The sequence below is a fragment of the Corvus hawaiiensis genome, chromosome 2 (genome assembly GCF_020740725.1).
Source record: "Corvus hawaiiensis isolate bCorHaw1 chromosome 2, bCorHaw1.pri.cur, whole genome shotgun sequence".
NCBI classification, from domain to species: Eukaryota; Metazoa; Chordata; class Aves; order Passeriformes; family Corvidae; genus Corvus; species Corvus hawaiiensis.
The window spans coordinates 78,065,955-78,077,365 of NC_063214.1; the positions used below are offsets into that span (position 1 = coordinate 78,065,955).

The following is an 11,411-nucleotide window of genomic DNA, read 5'->3' on the forward strand; positions in this document are numbered from 1 at the left end:
CCCGACACACGCCCGCACCCTCGGTGTCGGAGAGCGCACGTAGCGAAACCCGGCACTTTGTTTCACCGCGACTACCCAATTTCCCGCGGTCTCCGCGAACGCGGCGGAGGCTCCCGTACAGCGAGCAGCGACAGCAGCGACTGCCGGGCCACCGGCTCCCGCCGCCCCCTCGCCGCGGCTCCGCTCCGCGCCGCCCAGCCGCGGCCACCGAGCGCTGCAGGAGAGGACAGGGCGGCTGCGGACCTCCGCCCGAGGGGTGCGGAGAGCGGGGCCGGTGGCCAGCGGGGCGGCGGAGCGCGGGGAAAGTTGGCCCGTGCTGGCCAAAGTGCGAGCTCAGCCCCGGGGTGCGTGGGGCGGGGGTGTGGCGGGGCGGGCGCGCCGCGCCCGTATCGGCATGTGTGTGCCTGGTGTGCCCGTGCGAGCGGGCTGCGCGGCGCCCCACGGGGCCGGCGGCTGCCGCCGCCGCGCCGTCACCCGGGGACACCCGCCCCGCACCGCGGCCCTCCCCCGCGGCCCCTGCACTCCCGCCCCTCCGCGCTCCCCCGCACCCGCTCGGCGCCGCCGCCCCGCCCTCTCTCTCCTCCCTCCGCCTCCCCGCTGCGCTCGGCGGCGCGGGCACAGCGCGGCGCTCCGCCGGCCGCCCCCGCCCCGCCGTGCGGGCGCGCGCCACAGTGCGCGTGCGTGGCGGGCGCGCGCCCGCGGCTGCCCGGGCGCGCGCGCTGTCGCGCGCGTTTGAGTGTGAGGCGCGGGTGCCCGCGTGCGCGCGCCCCTGAGCGCGCGCTGTGCCTCGGCGCCGCCTGCGTGCGGGGGGTGCCCGTGCGCGCTCCGCACCGAGCTCCCCGGCGCTGCCGTCCTCGCCTCCGCCGCCCCGGCGGCTCCGCGCAGCGCCCGCGCAGCGGGTCGGCATCTTCATGGGCTGCCACCATGCTTGGGCCCTGGAGATTTCGGGCGAAGTAAGTACCGGGGTTGACTTTTCTCTCGCTCTCTTTCCCTCCTCTCTTCCTCCCTTCCTCGTTCCCCCCCCCCGCCACCCCCGCCCCTTCCCCGCCGGGTCTTTCCTTGCTGTTGCTTTCCACCCCCAGTTCCTCGCCGCTTGCCCCCCTCGCCCGAAAGCCATTTCTCCCAACTCGGGGTGCTGCTCAGTTGGGTGGCAGTGTCCGGCTGGGGCTGCTCGCTCGCTGCTGCTGTCGGCGGTACTGAAAGCTGCTTCCAGCCGGATATGCAGTGCGGTAATCTAAGGGTTGAACTCTTCGGGGAAAAAAAAAAAAAAACACACACGCAAGAAAAATCCCGATGCAACCCCTTTCCTTTTCTCCCCTCCCCCCCGTCGCCCCCACCCCCCACCCCCCCTCAATCTGAACCTCTGTAGGGAGCTGGCGAACAGCAGCACACAGTCATCACAGAGGGGTTTCCAGGGCGGGATTGCAACCTTGCATATAGCCAGCTACAACTTTATTTTCTTTACCTCCCATCCCCCGCGGTTTTTTTGTCAGAGAGAGGGAGAAAGGGAGAGGGAGGGAAAATTGTATTTGCCTCCTTTGCTAACCATAATTGAATTAAAGTTGTAAAATGCCTGGGAGTTTAACACTGACCGGGCAGGTTTTCAATAGGTTGTCATTGTGGGTTTTTCTTCTCCTCCGAAGAACTGTTGGTTAATGGATGAATGGATCTGATCGAGCTGAGAAAAAATATGCTTAGATACATGCCTTTGAGTAAGATTTCTGCTGCCTTTATGCAGTGAAGCCTTTTTGCTTTGAGTAATTCTGATCCAGTTGACGTCTGGTCAGAATTAGAGAGAGATTCACGGAGACTTCCGATTTCTTGCTGCATGATTGCCTTTGCTGCAAGTGCTAGTTTTGCAGCCTTGAACCTGATGCCACAGGATATGTCTTGCAGTACTGAGACTTCACATTTTTTAGGATGCATTCCTCCAAACCAGAGTTGTTTCATGAGGATTGGAGCTCTGAGGTGGACGATAGAAAATGCAAGCCTGCTCCAAGATCCCAGCATTTAAGCCTGATGATTTATTAGTCTTCCCCTACCGGCACACAAAATGCATTTATTTTCCCTATTCATATTGCTTTTAGACTAATAGAAGTAGAAGAAAGCCACGAGGAGTCAGAAGGACTGCAAAAAAAGGAATGGAAAGGATTTGGTTCCAGCTAGCTGGAATTCAGGCATTAAATTACTGACGTAGGTCAATGGTAGGGTTTCCCTTCTACCCTCCTTGGCTTTTAATCAGCCTGGGTGTCTTCTCCCCTAAAGGATGAAGAGTACTGACAGCCATCGCTGCTTATAATCAGTAACTCTGATGTTTGGAGTGTTGGCAATGAGATATTTTCATGAGACCTATTTAGATCTCTCCACTTCTACCAGGCTAGTTTTGCAGAACATTGGGAATAAGCGCTATGTCAGATATGGATGAGACTCCGAAGATGACCTGCATGTTTTACATTTTTCACAAATTTTGGGTGAGTGGTTAAAACATTTCTTTTAAGAGCATGTGTGTGTGTGTGTCAGAAAGAGAGAGAACAGGAGACTTCTGCTTAAAATGAGCTGTGTTACATTGTGTGTAACTTGGGAGGGGATCAAAAATCAGTATTATTTGCTTTTTTAAAGATACAAAATTTCCGTATTGGAAGAGAGCTGTTAAGTGCACTGAAGTAGGAGGTTAATGTGTTTAATCTCATTACAGAAGAATTCCTCCACAAAAGTCATCTGGGGGTGCGCGCATGTGTGCGTGTGTGTGTGTGTGTGTGCATGTGTGCATGTCTGTGTGGGTGGGTGTGTGCTGTGTAAATGTATAGCTAGGAAAAAAACCACCAACATAAAAGAGTTTTAAGAAATGTGTGATATGGAGAATGTGTCAGTATTCCCTCTGTTGAATTAAGACGCCGTTTTCAGCACTGAGCATTTTTCTTTGGATTCCTATCATGGTATTTCCACCACTGGTTAAAAATCAAGGTAAAAGGAGGGGAAGACCTTGATGCGCTGTTCAGCAGGGAGGTTCTGAAGGGAAGGGGGAGCTGGGTAATAGGGGAGGTGGGAAACTTCGTAAAATGGTGTTTCTTTTCTCTTAAATTAGAAACATGAAACTGAACTGACAGCCATTTTATGTATATTTATGGGGCTAGTTGTGAAAAGGAAATCCAAAGAAGCATTGAAATGCACCCCACACAAACAGAAACCAGAACAATTCCTACTGTGACCTCACCTTTTTAGACACCACAGGCATTTGACTCGCAAGGAGTTGCCTATCAACCTTTTCATCAATGTATGTCATCCAGTTCCCAAAAGTGTGGGAATTAGAAGTGACAGGAGGGGGGTTTTTTGGTGGGTCCACTGTCTACCCTACTGAACACATATAAACTTTGTTTCCATGTCAAATGTTATGGGGCTACCCTATTATGCTACTTTCTTTTTTTTCTCCTTATCATTACAGGAAATAAAATGTATGCTTGCTGCTCTACAGTAACTTTGGAACAGGACCTCAACAAAAAAATGCATATCTGGATGCTGCAGACGATCGCATTTGCTTTAACATCACTAGTCCTTTCCTGGGCAGAAAGCATCGAGTATTATGGGGAAATCTGTGATAACGCATGTCCTTGTGAGGAGAAGGACAGCATCTTAACAGTGAGCTGTGAAAACAGAGGGATCATCAGCCTTTTTGAGATCAGTCCACCAAGGTTCCCTGTTTACCACCTCCTGTTGTCTGGGAACCTTTTGAACAGGCTGTACCCAAACCAGTTTGTCAATTACACAGGGGCTTCAATTTTGCATCTGGGGAGCAATGACATACAAGACATCGAAACTGGGGCCTTCCATGGTCTGAGAGGTTTAAGGAGGCTGCATTTGAACAATAACAAGTTGGAACTTTTACGGGATGACACTTTTCTTGGGCTAGAGAGTTTGGAATACCTACAGGTCGATTATAATTATATTAGCGTCATTGAACCCAATGCCTTCAGCAAACTGCATTTGTTGCAGGTGCTGATTCTCAATGATAACCTCCTCTCCAGTTTGCCCAACAACCTTTTCCGTTTTGTGCCCTTAACTCACCTGGACCTGAGGGGCAACCGGCTGAAGCTGTTGCCCTATGTGGGCCTCTTGCAGCACATGGATAAAGTGGTGGAGCTGCAGCTGGAGGAAAACCCCTGGAATTGCTCCTGTGAGTTGATTGCTCTAAAGGATTGGCTGGACAGTATCTCATACTCTGCTCTGGTGGGAGATGTGGTTTGCGAGACCCCTTTCCGCTTACATGGTCGAGACTTGGATGAAGTCTCCAAGCAGGAGCTTTGCCCCAGGAGGCTCATCTCTGATTATGAAATGAGACCTCAGACACCATTGAGCACCACAGGGTATTTCCACACTACCCCGGCCTCGGTCAACTCCGTGGCCACTTCTTCTTCAGCTGTTTACAAATCTCCCTTGAAGCCCCCCAAAGGGACCCGCCAACCCAACAAGACGAGGGTGCGCCCCACCTCCCGCCTGCCCTCAAAAGACCTGGGATACAGCAACTATGGCCCCAGCATTGCCTACCAGACCAAATCCCCGGTGCCTTTGGAGTGCCCCACTGCCTGCACTTGCAACTTGCAGATTTCTGACCTGGGCCTCAATGTCAATTGTCAGGAGAGGAAGATTGAGAGCATTTCTGAACTGCAGCCCAAACCCTATAATCCTAAGAAGATGTATTTGACGGAAAACTACATTGCGCTGGTACGCAGGGCAGATTTTGTGGATGCCACTGGGCTGGATTTGCTGCATCTGGGCAATAATCGGATCTCGGTCATTCAGGACCGGGCTTTTGGGGATTTAACTAATTTGCGAAGGCTGTACCTGAATGGGAACCGGATCGAGCGGCTGAGCCCAGAGCTGTTCTTTGGGCTGCAAAGCCTGCAGTACCTCTTCCTGCAGTACAACGTCATCCGGGAGATAGAGGCAGGCACCTTTGAATCTGTCCCCAACCTTCAGCTCTTGTTTTTGAACAACAATCTGCTGAGGTCTTTGCCAGGGAACATTTTTTCTGGTCTGTCTCTCTACAGGCTGAGCCTGCGGAGCAACCACTTCTCCTACCTGCCAGTGAGCGGGGTGCTCGACCAGCTGAAATCCCTGCTGCAGATCGACCTGCACGAGAACCCCTGGGACTGCACCTGCGACGTGGTGGGCATGAAGCTGTGGCTGGAACAGCTCAACACCGGTGTCCTGGTGGACCAGGTTATCTGCGAGTCCCCTAAGAAGTTTGCCCAGAGCGACATGCGGGCCGTCCGGGCGGAGTTGCTGTGCCCCGACTACTCGGACATCGTCGTCTCCACGCCAACGCCGTCCCCGGGCCAGCTGCCAGCCAGGACCACCCCCTCCTCCTCCACCGTGCGCCTCAATGGCACGGCGGCGGCGGGCGGCTCAGCGCCCGCGGGCGGCGCCGGCGGCGGCAGCTCCTCGGTGCCGCTCTCGGTGCTGATCCTTAGCCTGCTGCTCGTCTTCATCATGTCCGTCTTCGTGGCGGCGGGGCTCTTCGTCCTGGTGATGAAGCGGCGCAAGAAGGGCCAGGGCGACCACGCCAGCGCCAACAACTCCGACGTGAGCTCCTTCAACATGCAGTACAGCGTCTACAGCGGCGGCGGCCACCACCACCACCACCCCCACCTCCAGCAGCACCCGCCCCACCGCGGCGGCGGCGGCGGGGGCGGCGGCGGGGGCACGGCGCTGCCCAAGGTGAAGACCCCCGCCGGCCACGTCTACGAGTACATCCCTCACCCCCTGGGCCATATGTGCAAAAACCCCATCTACCGCTCCCGGGAAGGCAACTCGGGCGAGGATTACAAAGACCTTCACGAGCTCAAGGTCACCTACAGCAGCCACCCCCTGCCATCCGGGGGGGGTGCACCGCCGCCCCCGCCGCCCCCGCCGCCGCCGGCGCCCGGCGGGGAGGATGCGCCGGCGCGCAGCCCCGCGTACAGCGTGAGCACCATCGAGCCGCGGGAGGAGCTGCTCTCGCCGGTGCAAGACGCCGATCGCTTTTACAGGGGCATTTTGGAGCCCGACAAACACTCCCCCTCCACACTGGGCACACCCGGCTCCACCCTCCCCGACTACCCCAAGCTCCCCGCCGCCTACACCTACTCCCCCAACTATGACCTTAGGCGTGCCCACCAGTACTTGCACCCGGGGCCGGGGGACGCCAGGCTCCGGGAGACGGTGCTCTACAGCCCCCCGAGTACTGTCTATGTAGAGCCCAACAGGAACGAGTATCTGGAGCTAAAAGCAAAACTAAACGCAGAGCCGGACTACCTCGAAGTGCTGGAAAAACAGACCACATTCAGCCAGTTCTGAGAAACAGCCCCCCTGCCCCCCCGTCCCCTCGCCAGTCTCAGCAGCTCCTTCTCTAGAGTATTTGTATTTAACAACCACACGCAAAACAAAGAAACGTAAATGCTGACCTCCCCCCACACACACACCTTGCCTCCCTCCTCTTTTTCCCCCTTTTAATTCATTTTATTGTAGGGTGAAGTGCCTTGGCACAGGACTTTTCAGCTTCGGGGAATGATTCTGAAAGGGTGTGCTGTTCAGTTTGGTTTGGTTTTGGTTTTTTTCTCTTTTACTGCATTTGGAAGTGGGAAACCACCTATTGTGTAAAATGGGCACAACACTGGCATTGTGTGGGTGGCCATGTGTGTTTGGGGAAGGTGGCAGGAGGTTTCTTGGTTTCTTGTCAGGTCATATTCAGGTCGTGCTTTCTTTTGTGGTTTTTTTATGGTTTTGGTTTTGTTTTTTGGGTTTTTTTAACAGACATTCTTTATTTTAGTTTTCTTTCTGGTTCAAGAGTACGGCGCACATTTTCCCCTTTTAGCCATGGGTGAGTCTAAATGGCTTTTATGGAGAGATTAGCACACCCCGACTTTAATACAAGGTTTCCTTTTTTTAAGGATGTGTTTGTATACTTTCTGGACTTTTGAATTAAAAAAAATATATATGATCTTTAAAAGGATCACTGTAGATGTGGACAAATCATTAAAGAGTGCAGAGATATATGATCCATAACTGGTTAGTGAAAATAACTTATTGATGAAATATAAAAAAATATTTTATTGTAGCACCTATTTTTATATGCACATTAGCATTTCTCTTTCCTTCACTATTTTAGGGCCTAATCTTGCAAATTTTTAACTCACTTGAGTATCTCTATTTGTGAAAGAAGTCCCAGCTTAGGCCTTCATCCTGCAGGCACTTAAGCACATGAATAACTTTACCAATGAGTGTAGTTCTGGAGACTCACTCATTGAGCGAAGTTAGTCGAAAGCCCAAAAAATTAGGATAGATGATGAAGAATTCTTCTTACAAGTAAAAATACTGGAATGTTTAAGTGTTTCTTTTTTTTTTTTTTTTTTCAGGATGGGGTCCAAAGTCTGTGGATTGCTTTAAAGTATTGCACTGTATTGAGAGTTTTCTTCTGAAATCTGATATAGTATCAGAAGGACCTTTTAAATCACTATAGATAATGCCAGTTATGACCAAATCTTAACAGACAATCTAAGACATAAAATCTGATCACAAGAGGAAAAAAATCATGTTTATTTAAAAATGTATCTTTTAGCAACCTCCTACTCAGGAGTCTGGTTGGGCAAACTAGTGAGGGACATGTAGAAGGCATTCATTTTATCAGTAAAAAAAAGTTTCATTTTTGATTTGCTGGTTTCATTTTTTTCTTTTTTTTAAATTTTATATTAGTTAACCAAAATATAATGATTTTCAACTGTTGTAGCCAGTTTATGATTGTTTAGTTGAGTACAATTGCACTTGTACAGATCCACATGTTTACTGGCATCCTGAAAGACCAAATGATGGACTGTACACATCTCTATAAAATGTCTTTACCCCTTTGGGCAGCAGGCAATGGCAAGGATATTCATAAACACAGCATCACTGTAAGATGGGACAATTGATGTCTCATATGTATCCCAGCACATGTGATTTTTTAATAGTTTCTGAATAAACACTTGATAAATATTTCAAATGTAAGATCCTGAAGTAATGAGTATCTGAACTTTAAAATTTCTGGCCAAAATAATCTGTTTGTATGTTGGGTTCTCTTTACTAGCAATTAAAGCTCATCAAAAAGATCTGACGTTTCTAGGCAAAACATAATATGTTCTCTGTTTTCGAAACATGACGTGGTAATTACCAGCATATATAACATGGGTTAGAAAGGAACACAGGGATATATGTTTCAGCAACATATTGAATAGGATAGTTTTATATTTACATTTTGTTTCCTTACTGAGGTGTTCTTTAATATATGGAATAGGGTAAGTGATATTTCACATGTGTTTTTTTCTTTCTTCATTAGGTTATTATATTTAATACTGTTTTCAGAGTTGCTCACTAGTACATCTTTTATTGCAAAAGGGCTCTGTTCTATTCTGCTTTTCCTACCCATGTACAATCTGTCACTTTCTACAAAAAACAAAGATATGTAACTGGTCTGTTGGAATTCAAGAAAAATGTTTTCTTGGCATGTGTTCTTCCCTCTATGCCACCCACACTGAGCAAAAGCAAAAAAAAACCCCAAAAAAACAATGAGCATGACTGTATTTAGCTTGGACAGTTTAGTAAGTGGAGTGTTAATTCATTTTGAAATGAAGAGTTGAGGAGTGTTCTTTTGTCACAAGAGACATAACAAATGGCTATTCTGTTCAGTGCTCTCCATCTCCTGCAGACTTCCCATTGACACCAGCGAGAGATGTGTGTGTGGCTGCCTGAGGTGCAGTTTTGGAGCCCTAACTTTGAATTGCTGCCTTTATAACTATTGCTGAAACCAGTGGCCTGGTTCTTCTTCCATTTAAACTCAGTAAAGGCATGCTGTTGTTAAATGGATATGAGTAAGAAAATTTTCAGCCTCACTGACTTTGCCAGAGAAAGGCTAACTCAGTAAGGATTGAAGGAGAAGCTCCTGCAAACGTTGTGTCTGTCCATGTGTAGATATATATCTTTTCTGTGTGATTCTGAACTCATGTTTATGAGTTTGCATAGGTGTCAGTACAAACATAGGATGAGGTCCCTAATGTGAAGGGTACATTTTGCATGGCATTCTGCCACAAAGAGGCAGCATCCACAAATGAGTAAATGAGCAGGAATTGCTTGGATTTGTAAGAAATAGCTGAAAGAAATCCCTTGACATTCTGTTTATGTTTGTGTTCTGATGCTGCCATTTCTGAGGTCAGTAGTACTGCTGCTTCCATGTGTTATACATGCATTTAATAACTGGTAGTGAAGAATTTTTCTAATGGTCTACACTACACCCAGAAGAATTAATTTAAATCTTTTCAGCAACTCACCTTTTTTTCAGTAGAAAAAACATATTATTGGTTGTGTTACTGGAGAAAAAGATTAAATGACATCAATTACCTACAAAAAGTGCATTCCTGAAGATAAATCCTTGAAAAAGAATGCAGAGTGAAAAATAATATTCTTTAGTCAGTAATCATCCTGAAACATATCTGAAAGGGCTATTTGTGAATGAGGTCATCAATGGAAGTAGGAGTTCCCACTCAGTGGCTACAATGATGTATCATCTGTGGATAATTATTGTAAGAAAAAGTAGATGGGAATAGAAATTGGCAAAGGGAGATGTGCCTCTGATTTAAAAAGAGGATAATTTGTTTGAAGAAAAACCCACCCTGTTTTGAGAATTCTGAATAATATTTTAGGTTGCTTATCAGGCTGGTTTAGGCTGGTTATTAAAGTGATATTCCTCTCCTTTTTTTTTTTTGTCTTTTTACAAGTCGAATTGAGCTTACTGAAACACTCATGTGGCCTCATATTTTGTTTCAAAAGTGCATGAAATTCTGTGATAAAAGAACAAAAGAAAAGTGGAAGAGAATCCTGGTTTCTCAATGTAATTATTGGAAAAAAAACGAGTGAGACCTTGCCTTGCCTTGCCCTGCCTTGCCTTGCCTTGCCTCTCCTCCCCTCCCCTCGCCTCCCCTCCCCCTCCCACCCCCCTTTCTTTTCTATATTTCATACTTTACTCTCATCTTTAACAAAATGAGCAGAATTTCAAGAGGTTACTCCCAGAAGATAATAGCCTGTAATTTCTAGACATTCCTACACACTGTTTGAAACACTAGATGTTATGTCAGTCCTCTTATCAGTTGAAAGTCTGACAAAAATGCAACTTCCACTTCTGTAGTTCCAGAGCCCACATTCTCACACCTTTTTTTTTTTTTAATATATATATCTTTACCAGTATTTTAATGGTCACTTCAGGTTGTGAAAACATGTTCAGTGGATTGTTCATACTGCAGTATTTAATTTCTGAATGTTTTCCTATGTTTTAATTTTTTTATAAAGCTTATAAGTATTTCTTAGGGGTATTCCTTTTAGGAAAACAGATATAGTGGTACCTTTTCTCATATCACATAATAATTTGATTATTAAAGTAATTTTAAAAAATGGTAAAAGAGCATAAAAATGAGCTTATGACCCACGGTAAACACAATGTAGAAGATATATCTGAAAAAGCAGGAATAGCTAATTGTGGCTGTTAGAAAATACAAAGACAAGATCCCAGTTTTCTAGGTTGTTTAGATCTGTATTTAGCTGGAGCTAAAATGTCTGACCGGCATGTTGTTTCTTACAGAAACTTAAGAGTCTGTTTAATGCATATGGTTCCCTCTCAGGGGGCAGAGTCCATTAAGGCACTAGATCCTGAAGGACAGGGTAAACAAGAACTCCTTCATTTTTAGAGGGCAGGTTCTTTATATTGCTCAGTGTCTCCAGGGAACCTGAATAGCCTTTCATTAGGTTAAAGACTGGCATACTGAAATACAGCGTCTCCAAACCAGAGAAGGAGGCTGAAGTCTTTTGCTGTCTTATGCAGAACTCCGAATGCTATTGGCACTACTTGCATTAAACAAGAAAAATGGGGAGAGAAGAGAGCGTGAATGGCAGACACAATTCCATAGCTGTCAGCCTTCAAACAGTCTTCACATTTCTATTGATTATTTGATTGTAGGGAACTTGTGCCTCTATTCTGCAGCATCCACTTACTGTGGAAAATGTAGGACCTCAAGCTAAGGAGTGACAAGACGATGGAGGAGTAGATGAGTGAGGCGTTTCTGTGAGAGAAGTGGGCCGCATAGCAGCATACTGAATGGGGCAGCCACACTATTTGTTTTTCCCAGCCCTTCTAAGAAGCTTTGCAATGTGTTCTGCTGAAGTGAGAGCATGCAGATCTCTTTTACAGTCCAGCAATACTGTCTTACAGATTCGTGGTTTTCCATCTATGTATAAATAGTATCCTAATATTACGAGTCTTTACAATTTATTTTTTTCCTGTTCATTATTCAGCTACTTTTCAGAATATCTAGCAGTATGATTCTGATACTCCAGAAATGCTAAGCACAGTTATG

At 47.3% G+C, this 11,411-nt stretch overlaps 1 protein-coding gene across 3 annotated transcripts; it reads left to right on the forward strand.

Annotated features, from left to right (window-relative positions):
• The first annotated feature begins 838 nt into the window (after window positions 1-838).
• Window positions 839-9,864, forward strand: SLITRK5 (SLIT and NTRK like family member 5). Of its 3 annotated transcripts, none has more exons than XM_048295742.1 (3): window positions 839-953; window positions 2,266-2,471; window positions 3,443-9,864. In XM_048295742.1, exon 3 carries the CDS (start codon window positions 3,451-3,453, stop codon window positions 6,331-6,333), a length of 2,883 nt encoding a protein of 960 aa, XP_048151699.1. In that variant the 5' UTR covers window positions 839-953; window positions 2,266-2,471; window positions 3,443-3,450; the 3' UTR covers window positions 6,334-9,864. The 3 variants fall into 3 exon arrangements, with proteins under 3 accessions (XP_048151699.1, XP_048151700.1, XP_048151701.1); XM_048295743.1 differs by having other exon boundaries at window positions 2,377-2,471; XM_048295744.1 differs by lacking the exon at window positions 2,266-2,471.
• The last annotated feature ends 1,547 nt before the right edge of the window (window positions 9,865-11,411 follow it).

Excerpts from the sequence above, each read along its gene's own strand:
- SLITRK5 (XM_048295742.1), top strand. The coding sequence starts at position 3,451 with ATGTATGCTTGCTGCTCTACAGTAACTTTGGAACAGGACCTCAACAAA.